The sequence below is a fragment of the Dermochelys coriacea genome, chromosome 1 (genome assembly GCF_009764565.3).
Source record: "Dermochelys coriacea isolate rDerCor1 chromosome 1, rDerCor1.pri.v4, whole genome shotgun sequence".
NCBI classification, from domain to species: Eukaryota; Metazoa; Chordata; order Testudines; family Dermochelyidae; genus Dermochelys; species Dermochelys coriacea.
In genome coordinates, this window is record NC_050068.2 from 321,865,906 (window position 1) to 321,887,097 (window position 21,192).

The following is a 21,192-nucleotide window of genomic DNA, read 5'->3' on the forward strand; positions in this document are numbered from 1 at the left end:
GCCTCTCTGTGGGGAGTAAATTATCAAACCCTGGATAGTCCCTCCCAATGACTACAGGATATGGGAGTATAGGAACTACACCCATGGTCACCTCAATGGGGTTTCCCTGAACTTCTGTCTCCACTGGGATGGTGGGGTAATGGCTCACGGCCCCATGCATGCACGTCACTGCTTCGCATTTGGCTTGTAGCAGCTGACTATTTTTTACCAGCTTACCCGATATGAGGGTGATAGCACTCCCAGAGTCCACAAGCACTGTAGTTTCTGCTCCATTTATCCTCACTGGCCTGGTGTAATTATGTGGGGCTAATGCGATCCCCGCGAGGTGGATAAGGGAGCATGGGACCTCCCAATCCCCCAAGTTACATGGCATAGGCTCCTCGGTGCTGGTACACTGTGCTGCTATGTGTCCCCACTCCCCAAATGCATAACATCTATAATTGCTTTTAATCACTTTCCTATCCCGGGGGTTAGGGGGTTTATAGTCCTGGGGCTCCCCCCACTCAGGCCAATCCCTTCCTTTTGGGATCCCCACTGGTTTTCGCCCCCCCCCCTTCTTCTACCTAGGACTCCGCAGGGGTTTGACTGCCCAACATTCCAGAGTTGGGGTCGGGTGCTTGCTTCAAAAGGGGCCTTCCTTGGGTAGTCAGGTCAGTCCCCTGGCTGTCAACCATCTTTCTACCAGTGTGATCGTCTCATCGTACATGGACAGATCGTTCTGGCCTACCCATTTGCGGAGATCTGGTGGCAGTCCCCACATGTAATGGTCTATGACCAGGGTCTCCAAAATCTCCTCCGGCCTGCACACTTCGGGCTGTAACCACTTCTGTGCGAGGTGTATGAGGTCGAATAGCTGGGACCTTGGGGGTTTGTTCTCCTGGTATTTCCACTCATAGAACCTCTGGGCCCTTACCGCTGCCGTTACCCCTGCTTGTGCTAGGATCTCTTCTTCAGACAGGTATAGTCAGTGGCATCTGTGGCAGGCAAGTCAAAGTAGGCCTTCTGGGCTTCTCTACACAAAAAAGGGGCGAGAATGCTGGCCCACTGCTCCTGGGGCCACACCTCACACTGAGCAGTCCTTTCGAATGAGAGGAGATATGCCTCTACGTCATCTCTTGACGTCATCTTTGGCAGACATCCAGTGGCCCTCAGGGTTCACGTCCTGTTGGACCTCTGGGCCTGGGTGGTGAGGATCTTCAGCTGGTCTACCACCTCTCTCAAGAGAGCATGATCTTGGGTCTCCTGGCTCATCAATAATTGATTGGTTTCCTGCTGTAGCCGCATAGACTCCTGTTGTGCCATTGCCTGAACCCTGCTGGCCTCCAGCTGGGCTGCCGTGGTTTGTACCAGAGCTCTTACCACCTCCTCCATTGTGGTACAAAGCAAACAAACAATAACCAAAACCAAAAAAATCCAAACCCCCAGTACACTTTTTTTTTTTTTAAAAACCTCTTTCTTCCGCCACGCTCTGAACGAAATCCCACTCCTGACACCAGTTGTGACAAAGCTCTGTCCTTGCCTCTGTGGGTCCTGCATTTCCTGGTGGATTTTGCTAGCCTCAGAGGCTCACTGTGACCCTCCATGTAATCCTTCTTTCTCTAGAGACAAGGGTCACAGTCTACTGAGCCATTTTCATCATAAGCCAGCAAGGGAGGTGAGGAGAAGCTATCCTTCCTTGCACAGTCTCTGTTGTCTCCCAGTCTCAGTGATTAAACAGGGGGCAAAGGGGGGGGGAGCCCGGGCCCACCCTCTACTCTGGGCTCCTAATAGCATCAGCTATGGTAGCTGACCTTTTAGAAACATGACATGTACAATTCCCTGGGCTACTTCCCCCACAGCAGCCCTCACTTCATCAAGCTCCACTTCACCCTTACCTCAGGGCCTCCTTCCTTATGCCTGATATGGTGTGTACTACTCAGCCTCTCCAACAGCACAACTTCTTCCCACAGCTCCTGACATGCACTCCCACCTGACTAACTGGGAGGCTTTTAATTAGTTTCAGCCAGCCCCTGATTGGCTTCAGGTGTCCCAATCAACCTAGCCTTCTCCCTGCCTTCTGGAAAGTTCTTAATTGGCCCCAGGTGTCTTAATTGACCTGGAGCAGCTGCCATTTCACTTATCCTGGTACCAGGGATTTGTTTAGCCTGGAGTTAATATATCTATCTCCCACTACTCTTCCATAGCCATCTGGCCTTGCTCCGTCACAATGGATATAAACTCTTCCACATGTTCCTGCTAAGCATGACCCTTTCTGCACCATCCCCTCCAACTTGTCTCTGTCCTGTCTCTTCCCTACCCTTGGCTCTTTGTTCCAGTCCTAGTCTTTTCACCCAGCCAGACCCAGTCTTATTCCTACACTTCTCACCCCAGTCTCCATGCCCAGCTAGTCTCAGTTTCCAACTCACCCCCCCAAGCTACTAATCCCAGTATACTCTCCCTGATCCCATCACAGGTCTAGCTCTTGTCCCCTCTGCATTTCAATCAGGCAGCTTCCTCCCTCCTCCAGGCTGTATGGGCTCATGGGTGGTGTGTGTATGTCATTGAGAGTCCAAGAGAGACAGGCCCCCTGATCTCAGTTCAGGTGCCTGGACCTGGATCTAACATGGCTTCATCTGCTTCCTGGTAGCTTAAGGTATCACTTGCTTTAAGGAATCTTGTTTTGTAAGATAGAAAAAGGAAGTTGTAAAACAAGCAGTGTTATAAATCTGACAAGCATAACCATAGCTGATAATTAGCAGTACAACAGAAAAAGCATCAGAATATCTTTTAAAATGTGCTCTCTCAAATGCAGTCATGTAAGTGTTATACAGTTGCCAAAGTACTACCAAAATTGTTGTCATTAAATTTCTTTCTGCTTGTTTGACAGCTGTGTTGCTAACTGTAATTAACAGATTAGCACTATAGAATAGGTCCTCTGGAATGGTGGCTTAAGCATGAAGGGACGTATGAACGTTTAGGATATCTGGCACGTAAATATCTTGCAAAGCCGGCTACAAAAGTGCCATGTGAATGCCTGTTCTCACTTTCAGGTGACATTGTAAACAAGTCGTGGGCAGCGTTATCTCCTGCAAATTGTAACTACACTTGTTTGTTTCAGAGTAGCAGCAGTGTTAGTCTGTATTCGCAAAAAGAAAAGGAGTACTTGTGGCACCTTAGAGACTAACAAATTTATTAGAGCATAAGCTTTCGTGAGCTACAGCTCACTTCGTGTGAGCGATTAGCTGAAGTAGGACTTGTAGGCTCTGAAGTTTTACATTGTTTTATTTTTGAATACAGTTATTTTTGCACATAATTCTACATTTGTAAGTTCAACTTTCATTATAAAGAGATTGCACTACAGTACTTGTATGAGATGAATTGAAAAATACTGTTTCTTTTATCATTTTTACAGTGCAAATATTTTTAATAAAAAATATTATAAAGTGAGCACTGTACACTTTGTATTCTGTGTTGTAATTGAAATCAATATATTTGAAACTGTAGAAAAGCATCCAAAATACTTAATACATTTCACTGGGTTTAGTAGTGTGATTAATCGCAATTAATTTTTTTGAGTTAATCGCACGAGTTAACTGTGATTAATTGACAGCCCTACTAGCAATCCTTCTTTTCTAAGGGTTAGTAATGCATTCATAGAAATTTGCTCCAAGCTGAAACTTTGTAGGTGTCTTGGTCTGTGGCTTTGGAAAACAAAGAAAGAGAAGAAGAAAGAGAAAGAAAGAAATATAGAAAATATAAGAAATATAAATATATATATATATATATATATATAAATATATATATATATATATATATATAAATATAAAAGAAATTTAAAATCTCCTCTCAATTCCATAAGGGAAACACACAATTTACTGCTGTATTATAATACCGTCAAGTAAGCTATAATAATAACATTGAACATCATGTTATGAGTTGAACTAGGTAGCACAATGACCTGGAGTCTGTTGCCATAAAATGCTGAAAACTTCCATAGGAGTGCTGAGTGCCCTCAACTCCCTAAGGTGTCAGTGGGAGTTCAGGGTACTCAGTACCTTATAGATCAGGCCCACAGTACTTTTCACCACAAAAGGACTGGTTATTATTGTTGCTCAGGTTACAAATGAAAATGAGCATGGAAGTCTCCTCTCTCCATCTGAGCACATCACAAAGCCACCACAGAGTGGTACAATTAATAGAGTCTAGACAAGCAGGGTTTTTTTTAACTTCATATTTATATTTAAACTGATCCAGTTTTCATTAGGATAGTGTCACATTTTCTCCTCATGCATCTACTTCCACAGATCTCCACTCTTTAGGGCCTCAAGTTATGATGCACAGCCTCAGCCCTTTTTGAAAGGATAGCTGTTAATAGAATAGTGGCTCAACACAGCCAATAAGGAGCAACAACAAAGGACATAAAAGATTTGGTCCTCTCCTTAAAATGAAGTTGGACCTGATACATCTGACTAATAGAGTTTTACATTTTGAAAATGCAAGATTTCTTTACAGCTTGGTGTTTTCTATTTTTAATAATATTTAGCATTTATATAACACTTTTCACATTGGAAGTGCTTTGCAAGCTATCTATTTACTTTTAGCTATCTTTTTAGTGTCATGTAGGTTTTTAAAGATGATTAGAAGTCTGTAGCTTTTTCCCATTTAGCATTTTAATAACTTTCATAATACTGCATGTTAAATGGATTCTCAAGTTGTTTAAATGCTACATTTTACCATCCATAAATTTGTCAATCCCATGGGGAATATTTTGCAGATTCTAAATACTGTTTTTTAAAATCAATACTCCTACCCTGTGAATTACACAAAAACAGCCATTATTTGTGGAGGACACCTATAGACCTTCCTAAACTACAAAAAAAAATTCTGGGTGGACTCCTTCTCAAGGTCGAAACAACAGACTGGACTTCTACATAGAGTGCTTCCGCCGACGTGCACAGGCTGAAATTGTGGAAAAGCAGCATCTCTTGCCCCATAACCTCAGCCGTGCAGAACACAATGCCATCAACAGCCTCAGAAACAATTCTGACATCATAATCAAAAAGGCTGACAAAGGAGGTGCTGTCGTCATCATGAACAGGTCGGAATATGAACAAGAGGCTGCTAGGCAGCTCTCCAACACCACTTTCTACAAGCCATTACCCTCTGATCCCACTGAGGGTTACCAAAAGAAACTACAGCATTTGCTCAAGAAACTCCCTGAAAAAGCACAAGAACAAATCCGCACAGACACACCCCTGGAACCCCGACCCGGGGTATTCTATCTGCTATCCAAGATCCATAAACCTGGAAATCCTGGATGCCCCATCATCTCAGGCATTGGCACCCTGACAGCAGGATTGTCTGGCTATGTAGACTCCCTCCTCAGGCCCTACATTACCAGCACTCCCAGCTATCTTCAAGACACCACTGACTTCCTGATTAAAGTACAATCCAGCGGTGATCTTCCTGAAAACACCATCCTGGCCACTATGGATGTAAAAGCCCTCTACACCAACATTCCACACAAAGATGGACTACAAGCCGTCAGGAACAGTATCCCCAATAATGTCATGGCAAACCTGGTGGCTGAACTTTGTGACTTTGTCCACACCCATAACTATTTCATGTTTGGGGACAATGTATACCTTCAAATCAGCGGCACTGCTATGGGTACCCGCATGGCCCCACAGTATGCCAACATTTTTATGGCTGACTTAGAACAATGCTTCCTCAGCTCTCATCCCCTAATGCCCCTACTCTACTTGCACTATACTGATGACATCTTCATCACCTGGACCCATGGAAAAGAAGCTCTTGAGGAATTCCACCATGATTTCAACAATTTCCATCCCACCATCAACCTCAGCCTGGACCAGTCCACACAAGAGATCCACTTCCTGGACACTACAATGCTAATAAGCAATGGTCACATAAACATCACCCTATACCGGAAACCTACTGACTGCTATGCTTACCTACATGCCTCCAGCTTTCATCCAGACCACACCACACGATCCATTGTCTACAGTCAAGCTCTACGATACAATCACATTTGCTCCAACCCCTCAGACAGACAAACACCTACAAGATCTCTATCAAGCATTCTTACAACTACAATACCCATCTGCTGAAGTGAAGAAACAGATTGACAGAGCCAGAAGAGTACCCAGAAGTCACCTACTACAGGACAGGCCCAACAAAGAAAATAACAGAACGCCACTAGCCATCACCTTCAGCCCCAACTAAACCTCTCCAATGTATCATCAAGGATCTACAACCTATCCTGAAGGACGACCCATCACTCTCACAGATCTTGGGAGACAGGCCAGTCCTTGCTTACAGACAGCACCCCAACCTGAAGCAAATACTCACCAGCAATCACACACCACACAACAGAACCACTAACCCAGGAACCTATCCTTGCAATAAAGCCCGTTGCCAACTGTGTTCACATATCTATTCAGGGGACACCATCATAGGGCCTAATCACATTAGCCACACTATCAGAGGCTCGTTCATCTGCACATCTATCAATGTGATATATGCCATCATGTGCCAGCTATGCCCCTCTGCCATGTACATTGGTCAAACTGGACAGTCTCTACGTAAAAGAATAAATGGACATAAATTATAACAATTATAACATTCAAAAACCAGTTGGAGAACACTTCAATCTCTCCGGTCACTCGATTACAGACCTGAGAGTGGATATCCTTCAATAAAAAAACTTCAAAAACAGACTCCAAAGAGAGATTGCTGAATTGGAATTAATTTGCAAACTGGATACAATTAACTTAGGCTTGAATAGAGACTGGGAGTGGATGGGTCATTACACAAAGTAGAACTATTTCCCCATTTATTCCCCCCCCACCCTTCACTGTTCCTCAGATGTTCTTGTCAACTGTTGGAAATGGCCCACCTTGATTATCACTACAAAAGGTCCCCCCCTCCCCACCCCGCTCTCCTGCTGGTAATAGCTCACCTTAAGTGGTCTCTTTACAGTGTGTATGGTAACACCCATTGTTTCATGTTCTCTATGTGTATAAATCTCCCCACTTAATTTTCCACTGAATGGATCCAATGAAGTGAGCTGTAGCTCAAGAAAGCTTATGCTCAAATAAATTTGTTAGTCTCTAAGGTGCCACAAGTACTCCTTTTCTTTTTGCGAATACAGACTAACACGGCTGCTACTCTGGAAACCTATAGCTCTATGAGACTTCTACGTATTTACTCTGCAGCTGCCATTGATAGATTGTTCCTAAACTATTCTGTTTATATACCACGTTAGTAACAGTGGTAATCAAACAAACAGTATGTGAGCTTGCTGACAGTGGGCTGATGCTGTTCAATACAATACACAGAAAAAAAGAGAGGACACAAGAGTTCATTAAAAGACATTCACTGTAGTTACAACATTGCAAAGTCACAGAATAACAACATTACCTAGCCCTTTTATACCAATTTTCATCAGTAAATGTTAGAGCACTTTAAAATGGAGGTCAGTATAATTATTGCGGCTGGGGAAACCAAGGCACAGCGAGGTGAAATGACTTTCCCCAGGCCACACAGCATGCCATTGACAGAACTGGGAATAGGTCCCGGGCCTCCAAAGTCCCAGTCCAGTGCTCTATCTAGTCGTCAACACTACTTCTCTCCTACAGACAAAAGCTATGGTCTTTTAAAGAGATATCTGTAGCAAAACTACTGGTAGTTCTAAAACATTTCTTAGTCACAGGGAGGAATTAGTGGACCAATGACTGTCAGCTGTACCTGACAATAATTCATTGACAGTAGCCTAAATTATATTCTACACACTGTGTGGTTCTGAAGTGCTCTCATTTCACTGGATACAAAAAGTGGGCTATCTGACCATGTTCATCTCTCAAACCTGGAATCTGACCGCATGAGTATTGGGGGCTCTTCCCTAGTCCTCTCTCCCTGCATCTTCTGCACTAACCTAATGAGAAGTTACTACAGCCCTAGGGGAAACTCCCTTGCCCACTATGGTCCTAGTGGCAGGGAAAAAAGAAAATCAGAATATCTGTACAGCTGTTTGATAGGAAGGGCATGTTAATTCCCATGAGTTCCTTGCTCTGTGAGTAGCTGTGCATTTCCTACACAGAACAGACACAGTGTCACAGGTCCCAGTCAACTGTCCCTTTTGGTCACTCACTAAGCTGCTGTGAGGAGAATCCAAGCCTCTGGATCCCAACGTGTTATAAACATCTCAAAGCCTAAACAGCATCCAGCTACTGCCCCAGTCTTTGGGGGTCCTTAGGCACACTCTAGGGTAGAGACCATGTGCCTAACTCCTGGGTTCAGTACTGAGTCTTTCGAGTCCCCCGTAGCTTAAACACAACCTCTCCCAGATCTCCACCCTAAGGTGTGACCCTTCTGATTTACCAGTAAATCTCAGAAGGCAGATGGCGGATGTGAAGCATGTAACACATACAGATACCCTGCACATGTTTCTAACACTGTAATGATCTTTATTTGATAGCACAAGAAATACATAGATCCATACAAAAATAAACTGTACACACATTTCCCTGCCTCATTTTCCTCCCCACTCCAAAGCATTCTCTGGTCTGAGGCTGAAGTCACTTGAATAACCCAGAGTCCTGCTCCACTACCTGGCTTGTCCCGAAACATGGATCCTTACTTCCTTAAGTCAGCTTGTTTCATTGCCATTGGTCAGTCTGACCCCCTTCCCTTCTCCCGCCTGGACTTCTTGTGTGTTGTTCCCCAAGCTCCTTCTCTGTGGTTCTGAGTATCTGTTTATGTATCCCCCTACCACCACTTGCCTTTTTTTGTTCTGTATTTTGGTAACTTTCCATTGCTCCAAAAACCTCTACTCTCAAACCAGAAGGGGGACTGTAAATGTGTTTTCCCCGAGGATGCAGTTACTCTTTAGTATAACTAGTAGGTGTCTTAAAGCTGAGCATTTCCCATTGTCTTCAGTCTGGTGTGTACATGCTGCAGGCCCTGTTCACAATAGCAGATACACATACATAAGCTTTCCATGATACAGAAATTCCATGATACCAACTTCTTACCATCAACCAGAATTCATAAATTGTATAGACAGATTCCACAATTCACCACACACAATTCCTGTAAGGCATAGTGCTGACCATTATCAGAACTAGTCAGCCCAGTACAAGCCAAGTTATGTGGCCTGTAGGCACCTACACATCCTTCCTGCCATGTAAATTAGTGACTGGATTGGGTCCTAAAAACATAATTTCATAACTATTACAGAAAAATAAAAAACAGGATACTAAAAAAGTACTGTGATATCTAAATACCCCATAAGATTCCAGTTACACATTTACTCCATAACATTTGAGATAATAAAATATTCTCTCGTGATATCTGGCTCTAGACCACTTGAAATTCAACATTTCATTATTAGACAAACACAAATATATCTATCATAAAACTTCATTCAGTTTACAACTGTTATTTTAAGTGCATAAAGCTTTACATGACAGTCCCCAATTACACATTTAATTTAGATCTGTAATTTTAAAAATGCTACAAATTTTTATTGAAGATTAACAGCTATATTATATACAATATTCAATATAATAAAATTTGTTAGTCTCTAAGGTGCCACAAGTACTCCTTTTCTTATTATATACAATAATCACTCAAACCTTGCCAATTCTCTTAGTTAACTCAACATTTCCTCAGTATGTGCAATATATGCAGCATAGACCCCGTACATTAAAGACAGGGAAGTAGAGGCCATTCTGCAAATACTGACGTATGAGGATAATTATCTATCTACCCTAATGCAAAGGTGATAAATATGTAATGGAAGACACCCTGTTTATTACATAATTAAATTACAATGGGTGGGATTTTCAGCATAGGCCTCATTCTGCTTCTATTGAAGTCATAGAATCACAGGACTGGAAGGGACCTTGAGAGGTCATCTAGTCCAGTCCCCTGCACTCATGGACTAAGTATTATCTTGACCAAACTATTTGCTTCAACAAACAGCAGAATTAGGCCAATGCTGAGAACTCATAAGTGAGCCAAATCCTTGAGAGCAGGCCAAAGGGTCTACTCAGAGTTATTGGTTATATGGTAGGAGCTGTGCTAACCCCACATTGGACCCATTTAAATTTCTAGTATACAAGATGGGTGAACATATACCACCCATACTCAGTGTTAAATTAATAACGTTGTGGCCTGCCAGTTAAAATCCATTCCAGTGTCTGTCATTCATCCATGTGTTCTCTGAACAAACCGTCTTGCAACTGGAATGACAGTGTTGCAGTTCAGAACTGAGGTGTTTTAGCACAAACAGTCTAGCCAGTGATTATACTGAGTCACTTTCAAGAACACCAAACACATAATATTTTGATAAGGAAAAAAAATTAAAAATGTAGGAATGAAAAATTTACAAAAATATATGACTAAATTATTGATATACTAATTTAATCTTTTTTAAATATTACAAATATTTAGGTTTCAGAGTAGCGGCCGTGTTAGTCTGTATTCGCAAAAAGAAAAGGAGTACTTGTGGCACCTTAGAGACTAACAAATTTATTAGAGCATAAGCTTTCATGAGCTACAGCTCACTTCATCGGATGCATTCCGATGAAGTGAGCTGTAGCTCACGAAAGCTTATGCTCTAATAAATTTGTTAGTCTCTAAAGTGCCACAAGTACTCCTTTTCTTTTTACAAATATTTAGGTTATCTACTTAGGTAGATGTAGGTATTTATGTGGCATTTGAGGTATGATAAAATAAGAGGCTTTATGTATGGAATCTACAATATACATAGTAGCAATAGAAAGTTCTGAATTCTTTACTATGTATATTCAGTAGCTATTTGCTTTGTTATTGTAGCTGTGCTGTTCCCAGGATATGAGAGAGACAAGGTAGGTGAGGTAATATGTACTGGAAAAACTTCTGGTGGTGGAAGGTACAAGCTTTTGAGATAGAGAGCTCTTCTCTGTGTAGCTTGAAAGCTTGTACCTTTCACCAACTGAAGATGGTGCAATAAAAGGTATTACACCTCATTACCTCATCCCTCTATGTATATTCAAGATATGCTGCAAAATTTCAGAGACACTGAGTTCAGAGGATTTAGGAGATACACATTCTAGCCATGCTATAAATCAGTGTTATTTAAGAACTCCTGTGGTGCATTTAAAAGTTGAATATTTTTCCTTATTATATTTAACGGAAATAAATCAATACTTGCTGAAACAGCGTACATTCAACTAATTAAATTCAGTATCATCTGATGAGCTTTTTTGCATCTTGTTTATTGAATAGTACATGAGGTATGTATCTTCTATAATATTAGAACCTTCAAGGGGTTTCAAAGTGTTTTTTAAGAAAATTGTCTATGAAAAGATTTTTATTATTTATCTTATTTTAACCTTTCTTTCATACTCCATGACTTTTTAACCAATGGATCAAAGAACACAGATCACAACCTGACTCTCAGAAGAGATGAAATCAACAATGGACAAAAAGGTCATTTCACACACTGATTAGAATGGTTAGCTCTTAAGAGACACTCATTTTTTTTATTCCAAATACGTAAAAGTAAATCTTCCCTGCCATCAAATCACACTCAATAATTCAACTGCAGAGAGATCACTTGCTCTGAGGAAAATATTCTTATTTTATATTTGTAGTGCATTTCTGATGTTCTTTAAATGTCATGAGTCTTTCTGTGCATTAACATTTTGAACTGCAGATTACACTGTTTGACTTTTTACTCATTTTCCTCAAAATTACTGGTGATCTGAGACATAGGGCCAGAAACTTCCCCAACCTCCACCCTGAAAGCATTAGTTAATACAGGTTTCAGAGTAGCAGCCGTGCTAGTCTGTATTCGCAAAAAGAAAAGGAGTACTTGTGGCACCTTAGAGACTAACAAATTTATTTGAGCATAAGCTTTTGTGAGCTACAGCTCACTTCATCAGATGCATCTGATGAAGTGAGCTGTAGCTCACGAAAGCTTATGCTCAAATAAATTTGTTAGTCTCTAAGGTGCCACAAGTACTCCTTTTCTTTTAGTGAATACAGTCTTCTATAGAGGATTTACTTGACAATCTACTTATTAGTTTGAAAATCTTGTTATATTCTGGAAGAAAACTGTTAAAAAATAGAGAAAATAGTAATTGCTAGATATGGCTCAAATACCAGCTTCTGAAATTGGCCAACAGCTAGGTATGATGGCTCTCAACAAGGTGAAAAATAGAAGATGACACTTTGACAGAACAATCTTCCATTAATCTTCTGATAACATATGGAGTTGCATTGTCCTTGTAATTAATTTCATATTTTTTCAGAAGAAATAATTATATAGAGAAATACACCTTACGGTCCTGAAAATAAAGGCTTATGACAAGTTGATGGTCTTATTTTTCCCTTTCATGTTTTTTTTTTCATGAATACTGACAAAGACTTTTTGATCACTATACAGCATATTTAAAACACTAAAAACAGCAATTAGATTCTTGTTTGATCCCTGTATGAATCTATCTTCTTCATGGCATTTTTGGCCTTACTTGCTAATCATAAAATACTATGTTTTGAAGAACATGGTCAAAAAAGTTGTTGCTTCTATTATTTGGAGTGGGAAGAGGATTTATATCTTCACTTCCAGGACTTTGCAGTTGAAAATATGATTGATAGTGAAAATTTATTAATTCAAACAGGAAAAATGACATAAAATTACTTCATTTTATCTAATATTTAATATGGTAGGTAGTTTATATGTTCACTCTCATACATTATGAAAAAGTAAAAACATAAAACACCTGTGTGAAAGTTGCAGCTTTCTAAAAGATTTTGCTGTCTACATGGTTAATAAAATTTAAAACTAAGTAAACATTGACATAGACCATAACAGACTTTCAACTTAGAGAGACAAGGTAGGTGAAGTAATGTCTTTTATTGGACCAAATTCCATTGGCGAAAAAGACAAGCTTTCAAGCTTGTAAAGAACCTGTTCCATTGGGGAAGCACTACAGCAGTGCAGCTGAACTGCTGCAGCTGTGCTGCAACAGCAGTATAATTGTAGACATACCATCAAAGTCATAGGATCTTATTCCCTACTGTTTAATCAAAGCAAATAGGTCCTCATTTTCTAATGTCTCATGCTGAACTTAAGAATTTTGGGAAATCCACTGGAGGCGTTCACTATCCTGCCAGCTTTTCCTCACATGGCACCTTGCTTCTTTCTTCCATGCTGTCCTGCATCCATATATGTTCTGCTATAACCTAGATTGTAAACGCCTTAGAGCTTTAATAAATATTTGGACAGTTCCTACTACAATATAGTCACAAACCCTTATTTGGGCTGTTAGGTGCTACCATAATATACATTATTATAATTTATGTTAAATGTATATTTTGTTTTATGAACATTTTATACTTTTCTTTTATACTATATTAGAAGGAATATATTTAGTTATTTTGCTGCTTATGTAAAATATCTACCATAAATTCATCAGATGCAAACTTGGATGTGATCATTAATGATTTCCAAGATCTGTTTTAAAAGAAAATAAATAAAATTGTCTTCATAAAAATGTGCATGACGTGTGTATCCAAAGAGGTTAAATTACCTCAATATCCAATTATCTTAAAAAGATACATACCTCTGCTCTATAAGCTTTGTAAGTTACCTACTTCCTTAACTATCAAGGTTTCATTTTTAAATGTAAGCATTACTTAACAAAATATTTAATGCTGCCTTAATGTGAATAATGATATACAAGGGCTACAAACATAAAACCAGAGCACTGCATTTTAAAAGTGACTAGTGATTTGTGTTGCTTCAATTTTTGTGAGTCCAACTTAAATGGACTGATTTTCAGAGGGTCAATTACTATATTTTGGCTAAAAGTTAAGTTTATTGAAAATGTACACACACACACACACACACACACACACACACACACACACACACGTGATTTACACAGGTCCTGAGAATCCACAATTCCTTGTTCTCAGCACCTCTGAAAATGACCGTACTATATGGGTAATCAATTAAGTTGTAATGCAAAGATGTAAGAAGAATCCTAAAGGATATCTAAAGAGAATACCACATATAAAATAAATGTATATGAACTTTTAAAGTTCTGCATCTAGAAAGCAAAAATACACTGAAATAGCCAATCTATGTTTAAATTCGTGTGAAAGGGCTCTTTTATGGACTCAAACATTTGCGAAGCTGAAAGGATACTTAGGAAAGAATCCAAGAAAAGAAGTTTGAAAAGCAAAACTTCAAAGAGATTCTAAAATCTATCTCAGCCAGGTCAGAAAGTCAAATATCTTTCCAGAAGAATTTGATTCCATCTGAATATGTCTGAACTGAAGAAAGGACTAAGATAAACCCATAAAGAGATGAGCCAATGGAGAAGGGACACAAAGTTGATAACTGAATCCAAGCAAGCATCTAAAAGATATGTTTCTCCATCTACAGTGAACACAATGAGAAAGAAAGTGAAATAACAGCTACTGAAAGTTGATGCAATTTAGAAAGGAACAACCGGAATTGTACAAGAAAAGGGGAGAGGAGAAAAAGAAAAGGAAGACCAGAAGAAACTCACTCCACTTTGAAGAAAAGAAGAAGCCTTGACAAAGCTAGGACCAATAATGAAGCCAAAAGCCTGAAAAATCCTTCAGCTCCTTTAGTGTTCTGTAGGAGGATGCCATCATCAAACCTGATGCTTCCTGGGTAAAACCCCACAACCTCATGTAACCTGACAAGTGTTGTATTTATTTCAATACTAAAATTGTTTTAATTGGATACTGGAAAGAGAACAGTTTTACCTATTAACCCTGAATAGCAGAACCATGTATTCCTAGAGAGGATAGGTAAATAGACTACAGTAAAACAGAGAGATTGACTGTGATGTGATCTGAATGTAAGATTCCAAGTTTTCATCAATGCTGCCTGTCCGAAATCATTCTATGCAAAATATTGGGTGAAAATATTTGCTGAGCTTTTGAGAGAATGCTTGTCATATGGGTTCTTTAAATGAGTGAATTAAAGCTCTTCTTCAGATACACAGTTTCCTAAGACTTAATACCAACACTTACCTTTGTCCACGTATACATTAATAAAACAATCCATTATAAACCAAACACAATTCACTAACCTTGAAACAAACTTCCTTTCATCATTTATAAATTGTTAGGATTATATGAGATAATTAGAGAGGGACCATCAATTAATTTGGGGGATAATTAACCGCTGAGCCAGCACATCTAGAAAAGAGCACTCTACAGGATACAATTCTTATAGAAAGCATAATCTGATGGGCACTGTCCAAGAAGGAGACAAAATTGAAGGAATTCTAAGTAGAGTAACACTGTTTCATTACTTATTGTATATTATATTCTTTGTAGAGTAGTCAAACTTTGAGTGCTTGTATTTACATTATGGCATCCCCTAGGAATGGCAAAAACCTGTGTGTGAAAAAAATGGGGGGGTGGTCATTTCCCAAAAGCTACATCATGAGAAACAATTACTAATGTAGTCCATCCAATGTTGTTTCCTTGGATTATATGTAATTTAGCAATTTGGTAATAAAAGTCACCTACTGCTGATTATCCTAACATGTATGAGCAACCCTTTCACACACATAGGACACTAGATATAAGTGAAATTAATATTTTACAACAAAATAATATTGACCAAAAAAACTTGGAGTCCGTCTGTAAGGACACAACTGCAGCTCTGAATTCAAAAAGCCTGATCCTGAGTTATATGGATAGGTCATACAAGCTATATTTTAGATATGGCTGGAAAATGTCTAATTCATTAAAATTCTGACTTGTATCGGACAAGAAATTTAAAATTAAACTGCTGTTTTTAAAAGTCAAAACTGGAGGTGAAAAGTTGAAAGGGGTAAGATTTTGGCCACATTAAAGTCGATGGCCAAACTCCAATTCATTCCCATTCAGAAAGGGGAACTACACAAAAATGAGGAGGTTAGTTAAACAGAAATTAAAAAGATACAGCGCCAAAAGTGAAATCTCTGCAAGCTGCGTGGAAACCTTTAAAAGACACCATAATAAAGGCTCAACTTAAATGTATACCCCAAATTAAAAAACATAGTAAGAGAACCAAAAAAGAGCCAGCGTGGCTAAACAAAGTAAAAGAAGCAGTGAGAGGCAAAAAGATATCCTTTAAAAAGTGGAAGTTAAATCCTAGTGAGGAACATAGAAAGGAGCATAAATACCAGCCCTGAGTTCCTAAAGATGTGAGCGTCATGCACCTTTCACGGTCATCCCATGTTGATGTCAGTGAAACGTCCCTTGTGATCCGCCAGTGCTTACAGCACCATTGAGAAGTACCCCTTGCGGTCTACAGACTGGGTTGGCAAGGTGGTCCAGTGCTAGATAGGGATACGCGTTCTGTCTATTGCCCCACCACAGATTGGGAAAGGTGCAGGTCATACTGAATGGCTTTGCTGCAATGGGGTTCCCTGAGTCACTACCCTTGATAACAGAACGTCAGTGACTGCACTGGCTACTTGAATCACAGCGGTCTCCACAGTAGACTTGCCCACTCCAAATTGATTCCCGACTGACCGGTAGCAGTCACGTGTTGCAAGCTTCCACAGGGCTGTCGCCACTCGCTTCTCAACTGTCAAGGTAGCTCTCATCTTGGTATTCCTGCACTTCAGGGTTGGGGAAAGCAACTCACAAAAGTTCAAGGAAAGTGGCCTTACGCATGCAAAAGTTTCGCAGCCACTGGGAATCATCCCATACCTGCAAGACTATGTGGTCCCACCAGTCTGTGCTTGTTTGCAGGCCCAGAATCGGCGTTCCACTGTATCAACCAGCCCCTCTGCCGCCATGATGTCCCAATTGCCACAGCCTGTGCTTTCAGGAACGTCTGTGTCCATGTCCTCATCACAATCGTCCTTCTGCTGGCGTCTCGTAGCCTGGTTCTGCATCTACTCCAGGATAATGCGCAAGGTGTTTACAATACTCACAACGGCAGCAGTGAGCCGAGTGGGCTCCATGCTTGCCGTGGTATGGTGTCTGCATGGGTAACCCAGGAAAAAAGGCGTGAAACGATTGTCTCCCATTGCTTTCACAGAGGGAGGGACAACTGATGACATGTAACCAAAACCACCCTCGACAATGTTTTTGCCCCATCAGGCATTGGGAGCTTAACCCAGAATTTGAGTGGGAACCGGAGACTGAAGGAACTGTGGGATAGCTACTCACACAGTGTACCGCTCTGTGAGTTGATGCTAGCCACAATATTGAGGATGCACTCCACTGACATAATGCACTTAGTGGGGACATACACTACTGACTGCATAAAATCGCTTCCTAAAAATAGACTTCTATAAAATCGACCTAATTTCATAGTGTAGACATACCCTAAATTAATTCTTTGCATCAGTCTTCAAGTCTGAGGATTTGAGGGAGATTCCCTAACCTGAGCCATTCTTTTTAGGTGACAGATCTGAAAAACTGTCCCAGATTGAGGTATCGTTAGAGGAGGTTTTGGAAGAAATTGATAAATTAAACAGCAATAAGTCACCAGGATGGTGTTCACCAGATGGTATTCACCCAAGAGTTCTGAAGGAACTCAAATGTGAAATTGCAGAACTACTAACTGTAGACTGTAACCTATTATTTAGATCAGTTTCTGTACCAGAAGACTGGAAGATAGCTAATGTCACGCCAATTTTTAAAAAGACTCCAGAGGTGATCCCGGGAATTACAGGCCTGTAAACCTGACTTCAGTACCGGGCAAACTGGTTGAAACTATAATAAAGAACAATTTTGGCAGACATATAGATGAACATAATTTGTTGAGGAAGAGTCAACATGGTTTTAGTAAAGGAAAAACATGCCTTATCAATCTTCTAGAATTCTTTGAGGGGGTCAACAAGCAGGTGGACCAAAGGGATCCAGTGCTTATAGTGTACTTAGATTTTCAGAAAGCCTTTGATAAGGTCCCTCACCAAAGGCTCTTATGCAAAGTAAGCTGCCATGGGATAAGAGGGAAAGTGCTCTCATGGATCAGTAACTATTTAAAAGATTGGAAACAAAGAGTAGGAATAAGCGGTCAGTTTTCAGAATGGAGAGAGGTAAATAGTGGTGTCCCCCTGGGGTCTGTTCTGGGACCAGTCCAATTCAACATATTCATAAATGACCTGGAAAAAGGAGTAAACAGTGAGGTAGCAAAATTTGAGATTATACAAAATTTCTAAAGATAGTTAAGACCCAGGCAGACTGCGAAGAGCTACAAAAGGATCTCTCAAAACTGGGTGACTGGGCAAAAAAATGGCAGATGAAGTTTAATGTGGATAAATACAAAGTAATGCACATTGGAAAGCATAATCCCAACTATACATATAAAATGATGGGGTCTAAATTAGGTGTTACCACTCAAGAAAGAGATCTTGAAGTTATTGTGGATAGTTCTCTGAAAACATCCACTCAATGTGAAGCATCAGTCAAAAAAACTAACAGAATGCTGGGAATAATTAAGGAAGGGATAGATAATATGACAGAAAATATTATGTTGCCTCTATATAAATCCATGGTACGCCCACATCTTTAATACTGTGTGCAAATGTGGTTGCCCCATCTCAAAAAAAGATTTTTTGGAATTGGAAAAGGTTCAGAAAAGGGCAACAAAAATGATTAGAGGTATGAAATGCCTTCCGTATGAGGAGAGATTAATAAAACTGGGACTTTTCAGCTTGGAAAAGAGATAGCTTAGGGGAGATATGATTGAGGTCTAGAAAACATGACTGGTGTAGAGAAAGTAGATAAGGAAGTGTTGTTTACTCCTTCTCATAACACAAGAAGTAGGGGTCCCCCAATGAAATTAGTAGGTAGCAGGTTTAAAAGAAATAAAAGGAAGTATTTCTTCATACAATGCACAATCAACCTGTGGAACTCCTTGCCAGAGAATGTTGTGAAGGCCAAGACCATAACAGGGTTCAAAAAAGAACTAGATAAATTCATGGAGGATAGGTCCATCAATGGCTATTAGCCAGGATGGGCAGGAATGGTGTCCCTAGCCTCTGCTTGCCAGAAGCTGGGAATGAGTGACTGGAGATGGATCACTTGATGATTACCTGTTCTGTTCATTCTCTCTGGGGCACCTGGCCCTGGCCACTGTTGGAAGATGGACCTTTGGTCTGACCCAGTAGGGCTGTTCTTATGTTCAATGGTGTTAATATTTCACCATCCAGGTTTCAAAGTAGAACCCACGTAGATTGACACACATGAAAAACAAACCTTGTTACCACAGCTTTAGAAAAAAATTAGTATGTTAACTGATGCCAATCCTATTTCATTACATTTGGTAAACACTATATGCCACCCATCTGATGTTCCTTTTTTTAATGTGATGCCTATTTAAAGCAGTGGCACAAGGATCTGGGCATGAGGACTGCTGGAGGAGCCAAATATACATTACTGCAAAAACAAGAAGTTCAAAAGAAAATCAACTCCCCGCCTGTCACTATTTACTAATATTAGCAAGTAAAAGAATAGATAGATTTTCCACGGCTTTAGATACTCAGGATAATTCTATCTGCAGACTATGCGGAACTAGAAGTTAATGACTTAAAAAAAAGCACAAGAATTGCTGTAGCTATCAAGAATGTTGCAGTTACAGGAAAATTCCATTTCTGAAATGTGTTACTACACGTAAGCCACTGAATACTATTGATTTCTCTGTAGTCTAGCAACTTCAAAATATTTGTATAGTACATTCAAATTGAGCATTTATAACACTTGTTCTCTTTCTATTCCACATGTTATCCTCTTCTCCTCCTGATTTGAATTCTCTGACCATAATTTGCTAAAGTTTAAACAGCTTTCCTAGCCCTCTGTTATGGAGAAAACCTTGAAAATATAACCTGAGTGCATTATGAACTTAAATCTCAAAAACCAGAAGACAAAAGGAATAGGGTTGGTTGAAAATTTTCCATCAAAAACTGTTTTTCAATGGAAAACGGGGCTTTTAACCACTTTTTATTTTTAACAAGTCATGTCTGCTATTTATGGAAAGTTTTTACTTTTTGTCAAAAACACTTCAAAACAAACATTTCTGGTTTTTGGTTCAAATCCGAAACTTTTCTACTCAGAAATGCTGCCTTGATGGCTCATGTCAGATATAGTTCGAATACCTCATGCCTTGTTCTCCTTTATGGGCTGGGTTGCCCAGTTGGACTACATCTTAGAAAATGCACCACGGCCAGAGACTTCCATAATTTATCACAGTGACCCAGCAAGAGGATAGACGCTTGTGCATCATGAAAGATGTAGTCCATCCAGGGAGCCCTCCCTTTAGAGGAAAATGAAGTATAAGATATCTAAAGTACAACTCCCATAGGAACCATAGCAGCTTTTCCAAATCCAAATTTTCTGTTTTAGAAAAAGTTTTTCACTGAAATATTTTTGGTTCTTGGCTGAGTATTTTTCACTTGATTTTTTGTCAAAAAGTCAAATTTTTCCACAGAGTGAGTCTCCCCCCACCCGATTTTCTGACCAGCTCTAATCGTAAATCAAAATTTATTTTAAAAAAACAAAACACCACATGATATTTTTGAGGCCTGACTCATGACTTTTAATTCTTGGAGTTGCCAAGGCCAGAGATACTCACCTCTGGACTCTCTTCCGCTAAACACTACCCAGCAAAATACACTTACTGAAGAACTGGAAACAACCCAGCTATAGAACACAAACATATAATGTACTGGACTAATATGACAGGTATCAGAAAAGACAATTTTCTTGAAATAAATTATTGTAAGGGAAGAAAGTAGAAATAAAGGATCCAGATTCTACATTGACTTACCCTTGTGCAACCCCAGAGATTCAGAGGATAAGTACAGAATTTGGCAAAGGGTGAATAATGTTGGCATAGTGATTACAATAATCAGACCCCTATGTCCAGTGGGATTAAGCATTTTAATTTAGAAGAGAGAAGACATTGTGTTAACTGAAAATTGTTCTATCTACAGCCTGATTTCTTAAGATACTCTGGTGGGTATAAATAAGAATTTAGTCTACTAATACTTAATGATTTCCCCTACTGGCCATCTGCAAACCTATGCTTTGTCTGGGAAGATTCACAAAAAGGTGGGGGAGGGAAGAGGATTCCTTTATGACAGGCATGAGGGAATCAACATTTAAGAGCATAGAATTTTAATCTGTTCTCCCATGGATATGGAAGTGTTC

At 39.9% G+C, this 21,192-nt stretch overlaps 1 protein-coding gene across 3 annotated transcripts in view; it reads right to left on the bottom strand.

Annotated features, from left to right (window-relative positions):
- The window catches only part of TBC1D22A (TBC1 domain family member 22A), a 476,952-nt gene that overhangs the window by 10,125 nt on the left and 445,635 nt on the right, over positions 1–21,192 (bottom strand). Inside the window, exon 13 of one of the 3 annotated variants that reach the window (XM_043496369.1) lies at positions 13,451–13,507. The exons of the other annotated variants lie outside the window; for them this stretch is intronic. Coding sequence (XP_043352304.1) covers positions 13,466–13,507 — 42 coding nt within the window. The 3' untranslated portion in view covers positions 13,451–13,465. Of the gene's footprint in view, positions 1–13,450; positions 13,508–21,192 lie in introns of those variants that run through there. 3 annotated transcript variants of the gene reach the window in all.